This window comes from Pelobates fuscus, chromosome 8 (genome assembly GCF_036172605.1).
Source record: "Pelobates fuscus isolate aPelFus1 chromosome 8, aPelFus1.pri, whole genome shotgun sequence".
NCBI classification, from domain to species: Eukaryota; Metazoa; Chordata; class Amphibia; order Anura; family Pelobatidae; genus Pelobates; species Pelobates fuscus.
The window spans coordinates 48,924,857-48,943,931 of NC_086324.1; the positions used below are offsets into that span (position 1 = coordinate 48,924,857).

The 19,075-nt window shown below is 39.3% G+C and overlaps 1 protein-coding gene across 1 annotated transcript in view; it reads left to right on the plus strand.

Moving 5' to 3' along the window:
- The window catches only part of ITGA4 (integrin subunit alpha 4), a 90,526-nt gene that overhangs the window by 25,527 nt on the left and 45,924 nt on the right, over positions 1-19,075 (plus strand). Inside the window, exons 4-9 of the mRNA XM_063428677.1 lie at positions 3,880-4,009; positions 7,527-7,594; positions 8,296-8,425; positions 12,260-12,345; positions 12,660-12,722; positions 14,433-14,570. Coding sequence (XP_063284747.1) covers positions 3,880-4,009; positions 7,527-7,594; positions 8,296-8,425; positions 12,260-12,345; positions 12,660-12,722; positions 14,433-14,570 — 615 coding nt within the window. The remainder of the gene's footprint in view (positions 1-3,879; positions 4,010-7,526; positions 7,595-8,295; positions 8,426-12,259; positions 12,346-12,659; positions 12,723-14,432; positions 14,571-19,075) is intronic.

A 19,075-nucleotide genomic window follows, 5' to 3' on the forward strand; every position in this document is an offset into this window, starting at 1 on the left:
CAGTCAGATTTATCCTTGAATCAATCAGTTATTACCCTACATTGAAAGATTATATCCTTGAATATTCTGTCTTTGCAAGTATGCATCTAGTAGCTGTTTGAACATCTGTATGGACTCTGATAAAACCACTTCTTCAGGCAGAGAATTCCACATCCTGATTGTTCTTACAGTAAAAAAACCTTTCCTTTCCTTTGCCTTAGACGAAATCTTCTTTCTTCCAGTCTAAACGCATGGCCTCGTGTCCTATGTAAAGTCCGGTTTGTGAATAGATTTCCACACAATGGTTTGTATTGGCCCCGAATATATTTGTATAATGTTATCATATCCCCTCTCAGGCGACGTTTTTCTAAACTAAATAGGTTTAAATTTGTTAACCTTTCTTCATAGCTGATATGTTCCATTCCTTTTATTAATTTTGTAGCCCGCCTCTGCACTTTTTCTAGTGCCATGATATCCTTCTTTAGAACAGGTGCCCAAAATTGCACAGCATATTCAATATGTGGTCTTACCAGTGATTTATAGAGAGGCAAAATTATATTCTCGTCCCGAGAATGAATGCCCTTTGGTGGATATGGACTGTCCGTAAGTCAGTCAGTGGTCCTCTGCTGAATCTGTCCCATGTTTTTTCTTTATGGGTTCTTCTGCTGAATTATAGTATGTGCATCTTGAAGAATATGCAGGAGGTTGTATGTGAGTTATGACTTAAAAAAAACAAAAAACTTTTATATTCTTTATTTATTCCACAGTCGGTCCTAGATTAAACTTTGTGGTCGATATAAAAGTAAGATAGAGAGGATGGGGGGAGCGGGGTGGAGGAGACCTAACAGCTACAAAGGATGGTCGCATGGTGCTGGATCTCCTGCAGGGAATTACCTTTTTCAGTGTAAAACTCAACAAAAATGCTCCATTTCTGGCAAAAATCTTGCATGCACTTCTGGGAAGTACCCTGCTGCTTCCAATTTACCGGTTACTATCGAAAACTGCCTGTGCTCAGACCTCCTGCGGCTGCAGTCACACTTCAGGAGGGGGAGGCAGCCGATCTTCAGCCTTGAATTGAAGTCTGCTACTTAGGGCCCTGTCCCCCCCCCCCCCCCTCCGGACCGGCGGTGGATATCCCGGTCCCTACTGGTGCACTATAGGGATAAAGTCAACATACAGCCCACAGCCAACTCGGAGGGTTGCGGCCTGGTTCAGTAAATGGCTACCCTGATGGGACCTACAGCTGGAGGTGCTCTACTGCGATCTTCAATACTGCTTGACTCACTATTCCTGAATTTTGACCACATCTGTGCGACCTTCTGGGCTAAGCCAGGTGACCAAGGACTTGCCACCGTGCTTGCGCAACGAATTGTGGCTTCCCGGGTCCATAATGATGTCCGATGTCGCCTGAGTGGGCCTCCTCTACATGCTCATGGAAAGGTGCCACAGAAGAGATATCGCAAAAAGTGTCCGCACCAGCGGTCCGCTCCTCACCGCATTAAACCTCCCGCATGCTACCAAACATCCAGATGCGGGGCACAACTCACACAGCACAGCCTACTAGTCTCTGAGTCTTCTCACCCACAAGGTCGGCAAATCAAGACCTGCAGACTGCAGTTGCAGGCTCTGCCTATGAATTAAGTCATCAGGCAGGAGATGCTACTACTCTACAGGTGTGCTCGGGCTGACTGGAGGGAGCCTGAATAGATGGACGTGAAATTAAAGTGAGATAATTCAGAGTGTGATTTAGAAAGCTGAAAATGAAATAAAAGCAGCTCCTAGAGTAGGACTAAAGTATTTGGTTTCAAGGTAGGAGCTGGAGGGGGAGGGGGTTGATGATAATATCAGAGCTATGATATCCGGGATAATCCCTGTCTCAGTCGAGTTAGGCCTCGTGAATATGGTCTATGCCAGGGTAATGGCATTATTGTGTGAGTCAAGAGAAACATATTATTTGTATTAAACATTAGTTTAAGTCCCAACTAAAGTTAAGCGAAAGAAAGAAATTAAAAAACAATTAACATATTGGTAGAAAAGTCAGGTAATTGCCATCCCAGTAACGCCACTGGATGGCAGATGTGGTTGGAAGCGCGGGGCTTAGGCTAAGCGTAGCCAGGACAGTGTCGATCTTCGCTGCGTTTGTCACTCTATGTTCCTTGTCCTGGTACTGGACAATAAGTAGATGTGGTGAGCCCCATCCGTAATTTACCCCTTTAGTGGCAAGGATTGGCGTCAGGGGTAAGAGAGACTTGCTCCATTGTAGTGTCAGGCGTGATAGATCCGAGAAAAAGGAGAGTTCCATATTTTTAAAACAGAAAAAGAGGTTTCCCCTTAGTGGCTGTCGTGAACGCAGCCTTGTCTTGCCCATACTGAAATTTATTTAAAAGGTCACTCACATGGGTATATTGTTGGTCTGCTGTGGTTTGGGCAAGCGAAACATGCTGACAAACTGAATTCCCTTGGCTTGCTTTAGAGGTAATAGGGCTGCAAATAACCTTCAAAGAAAATGTGGCAATTCTGCCATGGTCACTTCCTCTGAAACGCTTCAAATTTTTACATGTTTTCACAGCTGCTTGTCTTCCAAGGCAGCCAGTTGGTGGGATTAGGTCTTTTGAACTGATCTAAGATCACTGACCTGATTCTGGAGCTCTTGGACTTGGGCTGTGTGGGCATGAGAGGTTTGCTCAAGTTGTGAGGCATGCGGTGAATCCCCTTACATCCTCCTTACCTGGAAGATTTCAGCCGTCAGTGTTTGGCAGAGGTCCGACAGGAGGCTGGTAAGTATCTCCATGGTGATCGGGTCAGAAGGCCCTGCGGTCGGCTGTGGGACCTTGGCTGGCCCTTAATACCCCAGGGTACTTGGATTGTGAAGGGGACTGTCATCCAAAGTGTTGGAGAAATCATCAAGGTCAGTCGTATTGTTTGGCCAAGTTTTTTTTTTTTCCTTCCCATCGTGTTAGGGGCACTTTCCCTTTGTCTTCTCTGGAATAAGTCACTTTGTGGGGCCCAGGTACGTGCAGTTTATTGCCCTGATGTTGGAGCTCCGCAGACCTGTGTCTGTTTAGGGCAAGAGCTAGCTCCGCTTTCCCACCAGGGAGTTATGACTTTGACATAGTCCTTTCTGATTGGACGTAGCATATGCAGCAAGTGCAGTTACAGGCTTGGCAGTAGCTCATCCTACACACATACTCTACACCTCTCCTGCTGGAGACCCAACACAAGAGGAAAATAAAACACTTGGGTATCTGTCTGGTGGTTGACCTGGTGCTCCTCCCCAGATACACGCTTAGAAAGATGGTTGCTTCTTCAACCTGCAATACTTAATTAAATAAAAAAATGAAAATAAACAGCAGTGGTCTTTCTAGGGATTTAACTTTTCTTGAAAACTGGCTTTTTGGCAGGTATTTTGGAGACTTGATCCCATATTTGCTACAGTAACAAGGTGAATATATCTCTTACAGAGTTTAATTGCAGTTATGTTGTCAATGTAGGTTTCCATGGTAGAAGATATTTAGGACCTGTGTTTATACATACAATACATCTGGGCCCCACCAGCAAATAAGACATAAAGATAAATACATAGATATAGATGGCAGCCCAATGTTTGTAAAGCTGTCATGTGCAAACCATACTGCTCCCACATGTCTCTTTTATGTATAAAATGATAATATAGGATTTTCATTTTTTAATGCAGATAAAGCTGCATTTGGAAACCAGCCTGCAGTCTTAGAACTTCATTTAATCTTGCTGTCAGGTCCAGCTTTTCCACCAGCTGCAATGTTTATGGGACTCACTTTCAGTCACAGTTACAGTTGTTAGTTTTTATTTATTTACTTAATTTTTAAGTATAGTTTTTGGAAATGTAATGACTGACACATGCTCAATGTTTATTTATTACAGGCTTGTGGTCATCGGTGGAAAAATACATATTATATGACCAGTGAGCACAAATTACCCTACGGAGTCTGCTATGCAATACCTTCAAATCTGCAGGCTGGCTTAAGCAAAAGGATATGCCCATGCTATAAAGGTGAGAATTGTGTACAATCAAGATTCCACATATTACAAACCTTGCCTGTAGAACTATATCCTTAAAGCATTACATTTGCCAGAGGTTTAGAATTTCCCTTGCTCTAATTAATAAATAATTAACCATATTTGTAACATTGAGTAAAATGTACTAATTATGATCTTAGAATAGTGCGGATATATTCACAACGTGGAATTGTGGTGAACGGAAAACTAAATCGCAAATTTTAAGCCACAAAAATCTTAGTTTGAACTAAAATCTAATTCAGGTTTATCTAATTTGTCTATTTTAGTCTAATTTTTGCTATTTGGTTTTCCTTTCACCCACTATTTTGTGAACATACCAGAATGTGTCCAAAACCTTCAATTTTGATAAAACTGGTAAAGATAAAACTTAAACTTCCATTAACTGAACAGGAGTGGGAGTTGGAGTTTTGGGGCCAAAAGATCCAGTATTGATGTAGAATACCACGATCTAAGCCATCAGTTACAGGACTAGGAGAACAAACCCCCTGTCCCGTTTGTCATATTTCCGTAATCTATATTAGAATCCTTTTTATATCCATAAGAAAACAATACAGGGTTGTAATCCATGTCCTGTACAACACTCTGCAAGCACAGCTTACGTGGAAAAGGGATATTCTAGGCAAAACAAGCAGATTTGATGTGTAGATCATGCCCCTGTAGTCTCACTGCTGACTTTTTTTTGCCATTTAGGAGTTAGATCACTTTTGTTTCTGTTTATGCAGCCTTAGCCAAACCTCCCCTGATTGTGACTGACATGAGAAAAATTGTCTTTTTTTCAATCAGATGTTAACTTATTTTAGAAGATGTTATATCCTGCTCTGTTATTGAACTTTACTCACACACAGGCGGCTCCTGTAGGTTCTAGAAGGCTATTAACACAGTCAGTGAATACAAAATTCGAAATTAAACAGAATGTGCAATAAAAGAAGTTTAAATATTAGATCAGGAAGGATGTGCAAGTCACACACAGGGAAGTGTGACTAGGGCTGTGTAAACAAAGTGATGTAACTCCTAAAAGGCAGATAATTGAGCTGTGAGACTGCAGGGGTGATGATCTATACACTAAAACTGCTTCATTGAGCAAAAGTTGTTTTGGTGCCTGTAGGGTCCCTTTAAGTCTAACATTTGACAATGACTTTGAATTCGAAACAATAGGGTAAATAACCCTATTGATAGCAAAATGCGAACAGTCATATTAAACAGGGAACAGTAAGACAAGCTGTAATATTTCGGCACTCCTGTCACCTAACATTGTTGGCAAGGGGCGACAAGAAAAGCCGTAATTCCAGCTCCTATTGTTTATAAGATAATCTGGATTATTATAAATAACGTGTGCTGAGATAGAATTGTCCACATTGTCAAAAAGAAATTGTTGTGTTGCTAGTAAGTCACTATTAAAAAGGAGTGCCCTACTATCAAAATCTGTAGAAATTTGAGCCTAGCTGGAACAATAGAAAAACATAATGTAATACGATATTATGTTGAACATTCTGTTCAGTTATGTATTCCATTAACCGAACAGGAGTGGGAGTTGGGAACATTGTGTTTTGGGGTCAAAAGATCCAGCATTGATGTAGAATCCCACAATCTAAACCATCAGTTACAAGGCTAGTAGAACAAACTCCCTGTGCCGTTTGATATATTTCCATAATCTATATTAAAGTAATTTTTATAACCATAAGAAAACAATACTAGGTGGTAATCCAGGTCACGTACTACACTCTGCAAGGACAAAATATAGAGGAAATAAAATCGAGACTACAACAATGATATAAAGACCATAAAAGGTAAACAATCTGCAAAACAAAACAAACAATAGACTGAAGACAAAAATATTTACTAGACAAATAATATACAAAAAATATCTGGTTGGGCAGAAAATATTCTCAAAATACAGGTAAGAAGTATTGCTAGCTACCTCAAGGATGCCACGGACCTTGCAAATAAGGTATCTACTTTAAGCAACTACGAATGTTGAATCTTTTTATACAAACATCCCACCACCTAGATGGATTAAGCAGATATATCCTGTTATACTACTTACAGAGTAAAAAATTTAGCTTCGTATGAGCTTGATCTGCAAAATGCATGTATATCTATAGGAATAAATATGGTTAATAATAAATACGACTATATTTATTTTGTGGTCATTTGGTTAGCCTACTTTAACTTGTGCCACCCACTATTAATCTTACCCTTAATTATTCTTTACACACACCCATTTTCTAGACCCCAATATCTACATTAAATAAAAAACAATACAAACATCCACAAATGACAGACACACATTCATGCTTCTGATACAGTTTTCACCCAGATGTAGCAAACACTCCATAATGTCTAACTAAGTAATGCCATACAAACTGATTTGTTCCTGACATGACAGTTGGATGCCATCCATTGACTCAACATGGAAATTAAGAAACCAAAGTCCAACATCAGTCTAGAACTCTAGACAATTACCGTAGATACATAGAATCTCCAGAATACCCAGGGAAACGCTTCTAGAATGCATACCATGGGCCAGAGATCAATAGGGAAACACTTGTGGTTAATATTATTATATGCTAAAAAAAAAAGCCACCTATAAAGTCATCACATGTAAGGAAAATATATGGAGAGTTGCATGTTTCAACCCACAAAAAACGATATATTCACTTGCAGAAAAAAAGGGGCACAACTTGCCTGATAGTTTTGGGTTCAAAGCATGTAACTCTATACCAAGTAAACAGAAAGACACTGAGATTGTTAATGTAATCCTCATTTATTGAGGTGTACCTTATATTCTGCATTACAGGAGGACCTAACTTTTATAAAAGGGAACTTTAAATTGTGGAAAAAAATTTGAGGATTGGAGAAATAAATGCATTCATATTTTGACACTTCAAAACAGGCTTGAATCTTTAAATGGCCCTCATTTGATCAATAAACCATGTCACTACACTTTACTCTACTGGGTAAATATCAGACTCGCAGACTCCTCACATCTCTGTGTTAAGTAGTATTGCCTTGTTAATTGAAGCAGACAAATGTCATATACTCATCTAGTAGTCTCTTATTTGCATTTGGTTCCCTGTCCTGTTAAGCTAGATTCCACAAATGTGTCTTGCGCTGTGTGTACACTTGTAATATATGTGTGTATATCTACATACATATCTACATGCATTAGACGGGTTACACTCACCTGAACATACATGTTCAATAAGGGTGCTGTTGGGACAATAAATACAACATAGAGAACATAGCGCATTCAACTTTAGAGTTGTAAATATACAATGTTTTTTTTTTTGGTTTGTTTTTTAAATTGCAATATATGATCATGCATTGCATGACCCTACTATAACACCATGGTTGGCATTTTTGTCAGGTCCTCTTTTTAACTTTCTGAAAACAGACGGCAATATTTAAAAAATATATTTTATTGCTTTAGTTATGATGCATTTTTTTTTTTATCTTTAAAATAAATGGCTGTTGATTTTGTTTTTGTATAGATTATGTTAGAAAGTTTGCTGAGGAATATGGCTCATGTCAAGCTGGGATATCAAGTGCATATCTTGAGGTAGGTGTTTTGTGTTTCATTAAATAATAATTATGTTTAATTTAAATTTGTCTTATATCTGGTAAATTTAGATCACAGGTATTTAAATGAAATAACATGGGTAAACCATGCCCTATGTTGGTAATTTTCTTAAAGGTACACTAAAGTGTTAGGAATACAAATCGGTCCCAAGTTATAGAGGTCCATTTTACTTATTTTTTTTCCAGTTGCATGGTTCCCTTTAAAAAAGAAAAAGTAATCTAAAGTAGATCCCTGTGTAAATTATAACACATGTTGAACCATTCAGAATATATATTGAATTGTCTTAATTTCTCACAGATCTACAAAATACCTTTCACCAAAGATTATACACATATAGCCGTGAAATTAAATGTTATAATGTCATCTGCAAGTGGTTTTGCTTATTGGACACACCAATGAAATATACGCCATATATACGTGATTAACAAATCAAAATTAGCCCAGAAATATTAAGGGCACTGTGGGAGATATATATTAATATACAAGACATAATAAGACTGCATATAGTGCAGTCCGTCATAGCAATCTACAGAGTTCACTGCTGCATTGTATACGGTTATGTCCAAGTTAAATAAAGTATATCTCTTTTAATTTTTAACCCCTTAGTTAAACATCACTGTATTTTTCTAAATGATGTAATTAGTATGTTTTTTATGGCAGACAATGTATTTTCTTACTAGGATATTATAGTTATGGGGGCTCCAGGATCTCATTATTGGACTGGTTCACTTTTTGTGTATAATACGACCAGGAATAAAATAATTTCCTATGAGGACCGGACTAACACAGTCAAGTTTGGGAGTTATTTAGGTAAGATCTGCTGTTCATTTCTTTTATCGTGATTTTTATATTTTCAACATTTATTTATCAACAGCCTTTTGCAAACTATTAACGGCTTTGTATTTATGTAACTCGTTATTATATCATATTCCGTTTGATACAGATTCTCACAAATGGTCATGTTGTATATATTAGAATCACAAGTGTACTTTAACTGTCTATGTTGCTAAGTTACAGAAACACCTGGGGATTGAACCCAAATGAAAACTTCATGACTCTTACACTAAGAGAGGTGAAGATATGTCAAGACAAATCACCACTATTCTTTATGCCCCCTCCTCTCTACCCACGAGCATTGTACTGTTTGTTTTCCACTATCTCAACAGAAGCATAGACAAACTCAAAAACAAAGTACATGCAGCACAGCCAGGTATTCAATGCTTCCTAACTAACAATGGGATGTTCATGTTCTGTTTCTATCACCCCCTCCTGACAGTTATCTGGGGAGCATCAGCCAATTGTAAGTAGAAGAAAAGCGAGGGGCAAACCCGGAACATGCATTTCTAAGTAGGGGTGCTGTAAAGACCAAAATATATATAAAATACAAATTAAAGAGCAGCACACACAAAAACATACAGTTTTAAATTTAACAAGGCTACTTAAAATCACCTATCTTAGCCGACAAATATGGGGATCCAAATCCACCATATGGCCATATTGTGTTAGACTCACCACTACATCACACTACCCCAATATAAGTGGATTCTAGACTAATTGTAAGTAGTCTAACCATTTTAGAACAGGTCGGCTGCTTACCTGGTGTCTGATTTTCCCCACTCTTCTCTTCTACACCAAATAAAAGATATAACAAAGATGGTATTTTAAATTATGATGATTTTATAGATTTTACCCATTATTATTATTTTTTATATTTTTATATGGCATGAACAAATTCTGTAGTGCTTTGCAATAACTCTGTCACACGTACTTACAAGATTGGCCTGACGTAAGACATATTAGCACTACCACAATTTGGCATTGTACCATACCATTCGCTATTTGGCAGAATGATATTAATAATCTGAAAACAAAAAACAGGAAACGTGTGTTATTAAATATTTCTGGATACAGAAATTAGGTACCGGTAGTTATTTTTTTATTTTTTATTTTTTTTAAATGTTACTATAAATGCATATTAGGGGAAAGCAAATTCTTGTAATCTAAACCAGTTGTTGTAGAGGTCACCTCCATGCAGTTTGACCATGATGTTAAGAGTTTCTCTATAAAATATGACCTTGTGCTAAAAGAAATTATATTTCCATACATTAACCTGACAACTATTGACCATGATTATGTAATTTTGAGGTTACTCAGCCGTTCTAATTTCAGCAGGATAGTCCTGACTTTGGATAGTCTGATTGGGATTGCTTCCTGGTCTCCTGCCTTTGGGGACACCAGAAAAATGTCCCCAAAAAGTTTGTCACAAGCCCTCATAGACGAGTTTGCATTACACTAAGGGAACTAGGATACTGCAGAGAGGACTGAAACCGTACTCTCTGTATTGCCAGCACTCAGAGAGGGCTGACCTGGTTGTTTGGCAAGTAGCCTGGTGTTTGCAATGTTGGGAGTATGCTGGCGATAGGCGTAGGTTTCCTTCTGTTTATTACAAATATCCCCTCTTCAAGTCAAGTTTCCACAAAATTATCAAAAGTGAAAGGACTTGGAAAAAAATTCTAATGAGCTATTACAGCCTAAATTTTGAAATTCTGTTTGAATTCCTGGCATTCTTAGTTTAGTGAAATACATTGTTTATTTAGTCAAAGCATTTTAAATATGAAGAGTTCTTAGAAAGAGAATTTGCCATGTGCCGGTGTTGTATTAATGTATAGAGTGATTCTTGAAACATCAAAACCAAAACAAGAACTAGACTGTGAAACCTTGAACCTCGTAACTTAATATCGTCAAGAACATACTTTACCTATGTTTTATGTTGGACAGCTCCTAAAACAAGTAGTGTAAATACTAGTGATATCAAATAGAAATGGATTTTAAAGGGACACTATAGTCACCTAAACAACTACAGCTTAATGTAGTTGTTCAGGTGAGATCTATAGCTCCCTGCAGGCAATCTAATGTAAACACTGTATTTTCAGAGAAAATACAGTGTTTACATTGATTGATAGGAATACCTCCAGTGGCCGTCACTCAGACGGCCACTAGAGGGACTTCCTATCACGCAGGGCCCTAAAAAGGCTCTGTACACGTCAGACGTATTAAAATACGTCTGACGTGTGCAGGAGAGAGAAGGCACTGTGTGCGCGCCTTCTCTCTCCAGCCTGTCAGCAGAGGAGGGGGGCGGGCAAAGACCGCGAGCTAAGCTGTCACTCAGCTCAGCTCGCGGCCGCGCACACCGCGCGGTAGTGCACTCAGGACTTCAGAGGGCGGCATGAATGCCGCCCTCTGAAGTATGTGCGCATGTGCGACGAAGCCGCGCATTTGCACAAGGGAGCAATGACGCTTCCAAATGGAAGCGTCTGATTGCTCCCTGCTCGCGCCCGCCTATTTCGTCATTTTGACGAAATAGGGGGCGCGGCTTCACGAGGCTCCCGGCGCTGGAACCAGGTGAGTAAAGAGGCTTGGCTGGAGAGTCCCTTTAAAGTATGTGACACTTTAAGACTATGTATTGTAACAAATTTTAAAGCAGTTTTACTTTTACACAATTTCCTTGAATTTCTTTTTTTTCATTCTAGATAAAAAAACACAGGAAGGTCTGTGTAAGGGATGTGGTTTACGTTTTACTTTTATCAGCTTTTTAAAGTTTTGATGCACAAATTTCGTTCATAGCATTTAAGTAACATAAACACGAAAAATGTTTCATGTCTGTTTAAATATCATGTTCTCAGACCCAGTGTCTGTTGAAAATGGTTTGTGAGTGCACGGAACTCAGACTAGTCAAGAACTTTGAGTTCATATAAAAAAAAAAAAAACATATATTCTCCCCCTACACTGATAGTGAACTTTTATGGCTAATAAGCTTACATTAAAGGGAACACTTAAGGGGGAAAAAAATGTTAGCATACAAAGTAAGATTAATGATTGAAATACTGATTTCAGGATGTTTTCGTATGCATGTGAAGAAACGACAATGAGATTCTCCTTTACCGTCTCTAATGCGATGCCATTGGGTTCCTTCACTTGGTACTGATCTCAATATTTGTTACAGAAGTTTAGCCTTCACATTTAAAAAGGCATATCTGTATGAGATATAGTAATTGGTATTGCTAACAAATGCATTTAAACAACAAAAAAACAACTTGAATGTTTAGGTAAGCTAGCATTAGCACTAATATTACCTATACATATTGCTTAGTAGTCTGTGTGTTTAAGTAAATATTTGTCTACGAATACTTGGATGTTTGTAAAATTGATTCAGTAAAGTAGGAATTGTGGAGAGCCAACAACTGCAAATTGCTTGCCAAAATGGAAAAATTGGAACAATTCTTGAACGATCTTTCAAACAAAGTGATTTTGGCAAACGAATAACAGCAGCTTTGTGAATTTCCACAATTCGTGGTTTACTGAACACTGTGTCTCTTTTTATTTAATAATTATGAGCAATATTTGCAGCAGATTAAATCTCAGTCATTTGGATAGTAAAAACAAAAAAATTGTTGCAACGGAGATGTAATAATTGTTTATTATAAAAAATATTGTATGCAGGATAAATTTGTCTTCATCCTGTATACTCCTAACTGGGTTTGTTGTGACTTACCTTTTTTTGTACCAATATCATATTATTAATGAGTCAACAATTGTCACTGTTACAAAACCGCTTAGAATTAATTTTTTCCTTATCATTTCTAGGCTACTCTGTTGCGGTTGGACATTTCCAAGCCCCAGACAGTTTTGAAGTTGTAGGAGGAGCCCCACAACAGGAGCAGATTGGTAAAGTAAGAAAAGAATATTACATTGTGATATTCCAGTTTAAAAAATAAATTACCCCTCCCCCCCAAAAAAAAATCAGTGCAGCGTTTAAGAAACAAAATACTATAATATTGGTTTGTTACTGTTATCAAATGTAATTATAAAATAAATTGCTTTAAAAAAAATCTTTACGGTGACCATTGCAGTAACAGGAAAATAACAGAATTGAATTTCAATCAATAGGAGAAATTTAGCAGAAGTGATTTGTTTTATCAAATTACAGAATAATATTGCTTTTTTTCTATTATAGCAAAGTACCCATTTTTTTCTGTCTACATAGGCATACATCTTTTCACTTGGAAAGACTCAGCTGGATGTTATATTCGAAGTAGCTGGAACAAAGGTCTGTGTTTTATTTCTGCCTTTATCTCTTGATTTTAAAGTTTACTTTATAAAGGAGATTATGACTGTTTATTGTGTCTATATACTGCCCCTGTACTTATTTATTTCAAGATTTAATTTCAGGGTTTAACGTTGTGTAGTGATTCTTGTCCATGATGTAGTCAATTCAGTCCATTCCAACTTGGTGACTCAGAGATTCAGGGTCTCCATCACACCTCTTGTAGTTGAGATAAAGAAGAACTTGAGTTGTGGCCGATGACTGGAAATGGGTGAAGCTGTATACGTCAGGATTTACATCATGAGTGTACGGCATTCTCAAGTGCCCCCCCAATATCCTCCTTTCAAACTAAGAAAGCTAAACTGGGCTGTTTAAATATGATTAAAATTTCTCACATAAAAAGTGAGTGCATGTGTATATATGTATGTAGGGTGGGCAGTAGCAGTGTGTATTAATACAACTTTAAAAATAAAATAAATTAAGGAGTTACCCTTTTCTTCCCCAATTTTGAGCATAATACACATATACATTTATAATCAACCAAAAATTAAAGAAAAAGGACAGTGAGGAGGAAGGGAATGGGATCACCACTTAGATATTATACCCCTATTCCTTATATATATTGAGTGCATAGTCTAGTAATTATGACAACTCTTAGAATTTATTGAAATAAAGTTTTGGTTATTTGCTATATTCTTATCTTTATAAAATGTTTAGATATATCAGTAGATAATAACTAAGAAGACTTAATTGGGATTGATCCCCATGGCAGTCACAGTCTATTACAGTATATCCTAAGAGTTACTCCTTTTTAAGGAATATTACCATCTGTTGCCAGAGAATGAACCTAGACTCTGAATACTTTGTATGACAATAGGATCATGGATGAGTTGACACAATTGTTTCAATGTCATCCTATATGTGCACGAACTTTACGGTGAGTGGTTAGTGCGTAATGATGTCAAATGCCAGGTTCTAGCACTATTGTTTGTGTTAAAGTTATGTTTTATCTAAACTTAATCTAACCCTAAAATTAAATGGATCTGCTAGGTAGAATGTATGCTCTTTTAATGTATAGATTGGGAGAAAAACACTTTTAAAATGGGTTTTCCTCCCAAATGTACATCAGATGTTCAGCATAGTCTCTATGCCAATTAATTGACCGACAAGGTAGAGCACAATAGACCTCCCACATGCAGTCCTTCTGCTCTCCTAAGCATAGGAGCTGGCTATGCAGTATAGGAAAACAGTGACTGATGTCAATGTTTAGCTACTGGCATGCTTGTGAATGAAGTAAGCTTGTTGGCATCACAGAGGAGGTTTGCTCTACTTGGGGAAGCTTCCTCAAGCAGGACAAATGTAAGAAGATAGCAAGAGGAGCAAGGACGGCCTGGAGGTGGAGGTTACACAGAATGAGGAAACGGCAGTGGTGAAACATGGTTAATGAGCATTATTTTACATTGTACTTCATTTATCTCTGTGATACATGATGTATTCAATGTATTTAGGAACTATCTAGCTCAAGTTAGAATATTGATGACAGGTTCACGTTAAATCTGTATTCTTAGATTCATAACTCCCTAACCTCTACAGCTGGAGGTAAATTGGACTTTCTGACCCATTGTACCCACTCTCTCTGACCTATTGTAAATACACATATGGTGGCAAGATAAGTTGATATGTACAGTTAACCAGGCATTTTTGCTTCATTAGATTGGCTCGTACTTCGGTGCTTCCGTGTGTGCTGTAGATCTAAATGGTGATGGCCTCTCAGACTTGTTGGTGGGAGCACCGATGCAAAGCAAACTTCGAGAAGAAGGGAGTGTTTTTGTTTATGTGAATACTGGTGGTGTAAGTATTTATTAATTAAATATGTTACTGTTTAGCAGCATTGGATATTAATACACTATTTGCCAATCTTAATGTGTATGTGTTGCTGTATCCTTCCTATTATTTACACGTTAAAGGGACCCAGACCACTTCATCTCATTGAAGTGGTCTGGGTGCAGTGTCCCTGTGGCCTTAACCCTTCAATGTAAAACATTGCAGTTTCAAAAGAGCTGCATTGTCTACATTGCAGGGTTAAGACAACCTCTAGTGGCTTTTTTCCAGACAGCCAGTAGAGGCACTTTCTGTATTTTAATGGAGATTAACTCCATGAAATGATGTTGCTTTGCATGAGGACATCCAGTGTTTTCATAATACCCATAGGAAAGCATTGATTCATTGTTTTCCCATGGGAAAGTTCTAATGCGCCTGCAGTGACGACGCGTATGTGCATTTGGTCCTCTACAGGCATGAGGCCTCGGGAGGATGAGACAGGGCCAGCACTGAGGAACCACGGCGCTGGAATACAAATTAGCCCATGAAATATTAAATGTAACAGAAAAAGGGAAATAATGTATATACAAAGTAGGGTGCATTATCCTGATGAAAGAGACCACTGCCATCAGAGAAAACCATCGTCATGAAATGTTGTACGTAGTCTGCAACAATCTCTAGGTAGGTGGTGCAAGTCAAAGTAACAGCCACATAAATGCCAAGATCCAAGATTTCCCAGCAGAAAATTTCCCAGAGCATAACATTGCCTCTGCCAGCCCGCCTTCTTCCCATAGTATATCCTGCTGCCATCGCTTCCCCAGGTAAATGACGATCATGCACTAGGCCATCCACTTGATTTAAATAGAAAATGGGATTCATCAGATTGCAAACTTCTACCATTGCTCCATGGTGCAGTTCTGATGCTCACATCCCCATTGAAGGCACTTTTGGTGGGAGACGGGGATCATCATGGGCACACTGACCAATCTGCGGCTACACAGCCCCATACACAGCAATTTGCAATGCACTGTGTGTTCGAACACCTTTCTACCATGGTCAGCATTAAGTATTTCAGCAGTTTGAGCTACAGTAGCTCTTTTGTGTGATTGGACCAGACTGGCCTGTCTTGCTCTCCATGTGCATCAATGAGCCTCTGAATCCCATGACCCTGATGCCGGTTCACTGGTTGTCCTTCCTTGCACCACTTTTGGTAGGTTTTAACCACTGGGAACACCCCACAAGACTTGCAGTTTTGGAGATACTCTGAACCAGATGACTAGCCATCACTGTTTGTCCCTTGTCAACGTCACTCAGATCTTTTGGCTTGCCTTTTTCCAACACATAAACAATTCAAGAACTGACTGTTCACTTGCTGCCTAATACATCTCACATCTTATCTCACATAGATGCTATCGTAACAATATAATCAATGTTATTCACGTCACCTGCCAGTGGTTTTAATGTTGTGGCTGATCAGTGTATATGAAAAAATATTTAAAAGAATATTTGTTAGTTACTTGTAAAATGTGTACTCCTAAATCAAAAAAGGAAAACCTAATGCAGATTTAGATGAAAACGAAGGCCTCTTCCATTTCATTGTTTCTTGTCTGAGTGCTTATTTGCAAGGATGTCAATATTTGTGTGAACGCATCTCGCTTACCAGAGCTCTGTTTTTATTTTTAATATTGCTGACCTCCGTTTCCTGCACCCCTGTGAGAATTCTCTGCTGTGCTTCCTTCTTGCCCCAAACAAGTTATTTTGGAGGCTCTATTTCATTTAACTGTTTAAGAGCTCACAATGAAGACTCATGTCAGAACTGAGACTTTGTCTTATCTGAGTCACTTGAAGGGATTTCAGTTATGAGATATTTGAAAACAATGAGGCGGTTTAAGTGTCATAAACTCAGAGGAGATTATGGAGGAGATACAAAAGTTCAGAATTGATAAAAGAAAATCATTTCAAAAAATAAATCAGATTTTTTTATTTTAATGTAATTTTCACTTGAATTATTTTCTAAATGGATTATTTATTCTTTAATGGCTTATGAAAGCACTTTTAATTAGGTTTTAATTATTGTAATTATTATTACTGGCATTTATAAAGCTCTAAAATATTGCACAGTGCTGTACAGTTGGGGAACTTAGAACAATGTACACAGACTAATACAAAAGGTAAAGAGAGCCCAGCCCGTCGTGTATAAAAGGAATTTGTCATTTGATATAAATGACTTGGCTAGATAGCCTGTGAGCCAGTGCTAATTTTGTTGACTAACAATTTTAGTCAAATTTTAGTCGTCTAAACCTACACTAAAACTAAAACAATTCAGATGACTAAAATACGACCAAAACTAAAAGGTCTTTTTAGTCAAAAGAATATGACTAAAATGAAATTGAATGTTGCAGCCAATATTAATACTGCTGTGAGCTTACAATTTAAAGATTAAAACGGAGATTTGAGACAAGAGGTATCTGGGGGAATTTGGGGATAATGGAAGGAGACAAATAAAGGATATCTTTAGCAATAGATAACACGTAAAGGAAGGTAATTGAGTGAGATCGCAAATGATGGAACCACTATATAGGCTTAGTGAAAATGAAGTTGCTCTGTGTTTTTTGTTGGGTGGGTTTCTGTATCCAGGCCTAAGGGATGGGAATGAAGATAAGACATAGTTATTGAGGGAAAAGGGATGTGTATTAACCATTTAAGAATGAAGCATACTTTTTACTCCTAATGATACAATGGATTTCTTCTCAGAAATTCTGGACACAGATTTCTTAGTGATTTCATCTAATATAACCAATAAGGGGCTGTAAGTGCCCTGTCCAAGATTCTCAATAACATGGACTTTCAATGTGAAATTCTGCTGTGTAAAACTAGCCAAAAGCTCCTCTTCTGCGGAGTTTGGAAAATATTTTCCCTTTTTCTTGATCTATCGAAAATCTTCATGTTTTTCATTTTTTTTGTTATATTAATAGTTTCCCCTTCTAGTTACACTTTCTCTTTCTATCCTTTGTTTCCTACAATTATCTCTAGTGTTGTGCCCTTTCTGATCGTATCAGCCAGTCTGGTTGTATTTTTGAAATGTTGCTTCCTTATTAAATTTAATCCATTAAAACCATCTCATCTGGGACCACTGTGCCCCCGTGCAAGCTAGTACGCTGGATTTCTGACTAGGGTGTTCTCGTGGATGGACTTATGCCAAGGAGGGGGGCGGGGCCGGGCCGCTGAGCTGAGCGGTCGCAGGACAGCTCAGCTCCTGCACATAGGGCCACAAATAGCCCACAAAAAGCCAATAAAACGCACTTTTAAGGGGAAATCCCGGCAACTACTTACCTGCGACCCTCGATGTAACCGGGCTGCCGAGCTGAGGCGAGGCTTGCTCCCGCAGTTCTAGTCCCTCGGAGGATGGGGCCCGCTGCACCAGGCGAGACCCATGCTGGCGGTGAGTGAAGCGGACGGCCGCTGCAGCACTATCCTGCCCGACGGAGCCCGACCCGCGTGAAGAGCCGGCGGACCCGGTCCTGCTTCCCCCCCACCGGACCGGGGGGGTGATCCCGGTCCAAACCAAACCGAGCCAGACTCCTCTACCCTCGGAGACACGGATAACGGGTAACCCGCGACCAGCACACAAGATGGCGGTGGCCATGCGAGCACAGCAAGCTACCTCGAGCACAGGCCGACCAACAGCCTTCCTGTATTCCTGCATGAGGGGTAATGCCACACGGGGTCCCACACACCCAGAGATGCCCCTGACTTATGTCACCCTCCATCTACCACACCTATGCATGCCACCGTTTAGAGGCCCGCTCACTCTTCTTCTGAGCCGGGCGCTCACAGGGGAGGAATTTTCCCCCCACAGCCTGCCATACACCCAGGGAGAAGCCGGGGAAACTCCTGCTGTTTCGGCACTGATACCTTTAGCCGAACAACTGACCGACTACTGTACCGACCCAGCGGAACCCTGGGCCCACGGACCTGGTGATGGGCCCAATGGCAAAAGGCAAGAGAGAGCACCTACACAGGCCTCAGGCCGAAGACCAGCGGCCCTAGACAGCAGGGCAGCCACCAAAGGGAACGCGGCGTAGCGACGCCAGCCCACAGCGACCATCAGCGGATCCGGGGCGCACATCAGCGGACTGACACCTAAGACCTACAAGCCAGGAATCGGCATGGGCCAAATGGGACTGTTCTGTGGACTAGTAATACCTGTTCTCTCTACGTCCCCCTGCAGGAACTCTCACCAACTCACGCTTTAGTTAACCAGTTTTGCCACCCCTCACTGATTCTGGAGGGGCTACCATAAAGAAGCCTGCTACCACTCTTGTCTCCCTGCTTACCGCATGGTATAATGTTATCTGGGCTGCAGAGATGCTTTTGCCAGCTAGCTTAACGTGATCTCCCATATAAGCGTGTCTTTAAACTGCATGTAACCTATGGTGTAGTTTTACCGTGTTTTCCAGTAGCCAACACTGCAGAATCTTATGAGCCCTACTATACCTTTTACTGTAATACCCATAGTGTGACATCAGTACTTA